General features: G+C 37.0%; 1 protein-coding gene across 2 annotated transcripts; it reads right to left on the bottom strand.

The window, feature by feature from the left end:
• Positions 1–2,584, bottom strand: LOC140892953 (protein STRUBBELIG-RECEPTOR FAMILY 3-like). Of its 2 annotated transcripts, XM_073302016.1 has the most exons (9): positions 2,394–2,584; positions 1,922–2,119; positions 1,522–1,654; positions 1,368–1,439; positions 1,119–1,184; positions 934–1,005; positions 761–832; positions 604–675; positions 1–135 (listed from the first exon to the last, which is right to left on the bottom strand). In XM_073302016.1, exons 2-9 carry the CDS (start codon positions 2,019–2,021, stop codon positions 30–32), a joined length of 693 nt encoding a protein of 230 aa, XP_073158117.1. In that variant the 5' UTR covers positions 2,022–2,119; positions 2,394–2,584; the 3' UTR covers positions 1–29. The 2 variants fall into 2 exon arrangements, with proteins under 2 accessions (XP_073158117.1, XP_073158116.1); XM_073302015.1 differs by lacking the exon at positions 2,394–2,584 and having other exon boundaries at positions 1,922–2,160.
• Positions 2,585–4,336: the final 1,752 nt, after the last annotated feature.

Genomic DNA, 4,336 nt, shown 5'->3' with positions numbered 1-4,336 from the left:
TAACAAATCTAGTAAAGACAAGTGAACTTTTAAAATAATAAACTATCACATAATGAAGAACTACAGTACAAATCTATGAAAGGAAGATCTTGAAGAACATCCAGCATTCCAGAGAGCTGATTGTTCTGCAAATGCCTATAAACAACAAGAAGACGAGGGTAAAAAGAAAATGTTAATCTTCACAATGCCAAAAAGAATGCAAATGAGCAAGTATTGTGAAAAATTTTCTAGGATAAAATCATTCTGTTCGAGACTAAGAAGATTTCTATGGTGGACTACTCCATTATAGTTGCAAAATTTCATTTACTAGCTAAACATTCCTTTTACCAGTACAACCTGCCTCTCTCATTGAAATTCACTGAATACGAACAAGCAGGTTACGCAAACATTCGAGTGGTTCATAACATGGGCCACGGATACTCAGAATGATATGGTGGAAATAAGCATCAACTCAGATATTTATATTTTTTTTCCATAATTGATTGACGTTCCACAAGAAATTATGGCATGAAGAAAACTCTTGTAATCCAATACAGTCCAGTCAATATTAGCATAGGAAAATACAATATTAGGACCGCATTCACACTCAAAAACTATACTTACAAGGTGGTCAGAGATGACAAATTCCCCATCGAAGAGGGCAGCTGGCCAACTAAACTATTCCCTGACAAATCCCTGCATCGGCAACATGATTTAAATCAAACAAAGATCGTCTAAGTTTATCTATATGATATTCTGTTTCAAGTACATAAACTCTGACATGTTAACCAACTCCTTGAGCTGTTCAAAGGCATCAGGAATCGATCCAGTTAATTTATTATTGCTCAAAAACCTGGAAAAGTAAGGCACTTTTAAGTTAAACTAGGAATCGATATAGACCCTGTGAGAAGAAAAGACAAGAGAAAGTATGACTAGAGAGAGAACAGAACTTACAAATCAGTCAACTGCCCCAAAATTGATAAAGTATCTGGAAGATTTCCTGTAATCTGATTATCTGAAAGAGAACTAGAGTTCGTGGAGATTTGGGTGAGGGGGGTGGGGCGGAGGTTATTATTAGCCGTTAATTACAGAAAGAGTTGCAACATAATGTAATAAGCAGTTTGAGATCAGAAACATACAAATTTTTAAGAGTGATTGGCAAGTTCGATGGTATAATGCCTCCAATGTTATTATTGCTTAAATCTCTGCTTTACAGGAAAATCAATATCTTTAATCTCCAAACAAATTGATTCAATGATGTAAAAACACTATAAATTAATCAAGAAAACAATGTCCAATTGAAGACTCGTCCATAAAGTAACCCTATGCAAATAGCATTATCAAAGAATGAGGCAAGAAACAAAGGAAGCCAATAGAAATTAACTCACATCGTGATAATTGAGGCAAACGATCCCAAATCATTGCCCAATCCTCCACCCAAATTTGCACCAGACAATATTCTACCAATCAGAGACAAGAAATTTTATTCACATAAAAGTTAAATTAGCAAACATCATGATTGGAAATAAGGACATATCTTACATTGAAGTTATATTCGCATTCACACACTGCACGCCTTGCCAGTTTGGCTGTCCGCATGGATCTCCTTCAGTGGAAATCCATCCGGGAAGAGGCGGGGAACCCAGAGAAGTATACAGACTATTTATTGCATAAACTGACATGAAGCATTCAAGACAGAACAAATGCCGTAAGAACATATGCTATATACTGCACAACCGACACATAATTCCAAATATAAGACGAAAATTTCCATTAGCAATCAGTATTAAATTAATTAACCATCGAATTATTGCTCTTTTTAATAAAAAAAAAAAAAAACAATACAGAGCAAACAGAAAACACTCCAATTCAGAAGAAAGATTCATTTTACACAAAACAAAGTGAAACCAGTTAATATAGAAAATCTGAACCAATGGCTTACTATCACGAGGGTCGGTGACTCCCAATGCAAATTGCAACGCAGAAAAAACAACCGAAAACAGAAGAACCCACGAACGAATCATCCCTCCAAAACAAGCCATATCCAGAAAAGGTCGCCCCAGTGTTCAAGATTTCTTCTTTTAACCCCTTCGCGTTCTTGTTTCTTGAGTATAACGTTCGGCAGAAACACCGCAAGAATCTGAAGTACAGAGCCAAACCGAACAACGAAGAACCCCAAGAATAAAAAAATCACTTCTTTTAATTAATGGAAAGACAAACGGTCACACACACAACCCACGTAAATACACACGCACACAACACGCACACAAAACAGTAATTAAGGCAAGTTGATAACAACTAGGAAACACAAACCCTCAAGATTCAGCACCAATGGCTTCAGAGACACACCGTAAATCATTAAAAAAAACAATAAAAAGATCTCTTTCGTTGAAACGATGATGACAGATACAAACCTTGTAAGAGTGAAAACGTGGTGCCGACAAATGTGTTTCTGTTGCTTGCCTTTTTTCCTCAATGAGTGGGCAAAGACAAGAGGCCCTAATATATTTCATACAATGTCTATAAAGATTACAGCTATATGATTATATTCAATTCCTTAGACTTGCTTTCTAAAAGCGCAATTATCTGCGAGTGGTGGAATGTTTCTTGGATTTCTTGAGATTAATTTCAAAAGAAACAACTTATTGTACCGTTGGGTCATGGAGAGAGAAAGGTGGCGTGAGTCAAAATTTAATTTCGGGCTTCTTGAAAGTCAGGCCCACTTGCATCCAATTCTGAATTTAGACAAACAAATATTTTATTTCTTACAAAATATTTTAAGTTTTTTTTATTTTTTGAGAAAAAAATATTTTAAGTTTATTCTAAATGTAAGGTATATATTTTTTTTATATGTGATTATAGGTATATTTTATATTACAAGAGAATCATTTTAGGTGGGTTCATCGTATCCATCCCTGGGATCATCTTTGGACTTGAACGGTTCGACATATTGATCCACCACTTATCAAGTGGCTTCTTATGATTCCAGTTGAACTTGTAACACCCGGTATTTTTAATTACATAAATCCGCCTGCATAATTAGGATATTTAATTATTTAAATTTATGATTTATGGGTTAAATAATTAGGTGAATTATTTATGCATGATTTAATTTATTTTTAAGCATTTAACTCATAATTAGTGATTTTTATGATTTTTAGTATTTTTATTATTTAATCGCGTAGACGGGACCGAGGACGAACGAGATGACAACTTTCCACCCAAATTATTTTATGAGCCTTTTTGGAGCCTTAAAATAATATTTTGAGTTTTATTATCTCAAAAATTTTAAGTATTTAATTTTATTTAATTTTAGGAGTCATTTTTATCCAAAACTAGTCAAAATATTGACTTTTTAGTATTTTTAAAATTCCCCTAAATTATTATTTCGAGTTTATTTTATATTATCAGATTTCTAAAGGTTTATTTAAGAGTTAACTTGTATTTTAATTATCTTAAAAACCTTTTTATTTTATTATTTAACCTATATCTTAATTAATACAAAAATTTACCCTAATCCACCCTAAAAACCAAACTAGCCGATTGTTTCTTCCCCATCAGCCGTCACCTTCATCCCACCTTCTTCTCCAATCGGTCTTCAGCTCTTTAGCACCTTAGGAGGTCGATTTTCAAGGTTCCAAGCAAGCTATCGTCGCCCCGTCGTCCCGGAGTCCTTCCTACGCGTATTCAATCATTATCTACGGTGTTAAGGCATGTTTCTTTCTACTTTTCAAATCTATATCAGTGCATGTATGAGTGTGAGTGGGTAACATCAGAATATAAACTTTTTGACAGCAAGTTTTCGATTTCTTCCTCTCATGCTTTCGTTTTTGGACAAGTATAGTTCATGCTCACGTTTCTTTCCTCCATGGCATGAAAGGGGCTGTTGGCTAGGTCCTACGGGGTCCCTAGGAGGTCTAGGTGAGTCGGCCATGGTTGGGTTGAGGGCTAGAAACCAAGGCCGAAAGGTTTTTCCGAGAAGGGTGCAGGAGTTGCGCAGGCTAGGGCTTGACGGGAAGGGCCTTCGGGCTCCTAGTCTAGGCCGCATGGGGTTCGAACCAGGGGGTGGTTCGAACCGGCAGGACCCTGGGGAGGTCCTGCCGGCGGGGCTCCGGCCACGGCGGCCGGAGCTGGGCTGCAGCAGGCCGGGAAGGCCTGCTGCACACGCGAGTCGGCGGCCGAGAGTGGGTAGGGTGACTAAGGGTTCGGGTCTAGGGTTTCCTGATGGGTCCGGGTCGGGTCTTGGGTCCGGGTCGGGTCTAAAATAATATGGGTTAAGTTAAGTGGGTCCGGGTCCGGGTTATTTAAATTGGGCTCGAGTATTTTATTTTTAAAGTATTTTACAATTTATGTGTTT

The sequence above is a fragment of the Henckelia pumila genome, chromosome 3, assembly GCF_033568475.1.
Source record: "Henckelia pumila isolate YLH828 chromosome 3, ASM3356847v2, whole genome shotgun sequence".
NCBI classification, from domain to species: Eukaryota; Viridiplantae; Streptophyta; class Magnoliopsida; order Lamiales; family Gesneriaceae; genus Henckelia; species Henckelia pumila.
This window is presented reverse-complemented; position numbering and strand designations above follow the sequence as displayed.

Coding starts and splice junctions, on each gene's coding strand:
- LOC140892953 (XM_073302016.1), bottom strand. CDS start 2,021: ATGGCTTGTTTTGGAGGGATGATTCGTTCGTGGGTTCTTCTGTTTTCG. Junction 833..933: donor TTGGGGCAGTTGACTGATTT/GTAAGTTCTGTT, acceptor TTACTTTTCCAG/GTTTTTGAGCAATAATAAAT. Junction 136..603: donor TTGTCATCTCTGACCACCTT/GTAAGTATAGTT, acceptor TGTTGTTTATAG/GCATTTGCAGAACAATCAGC.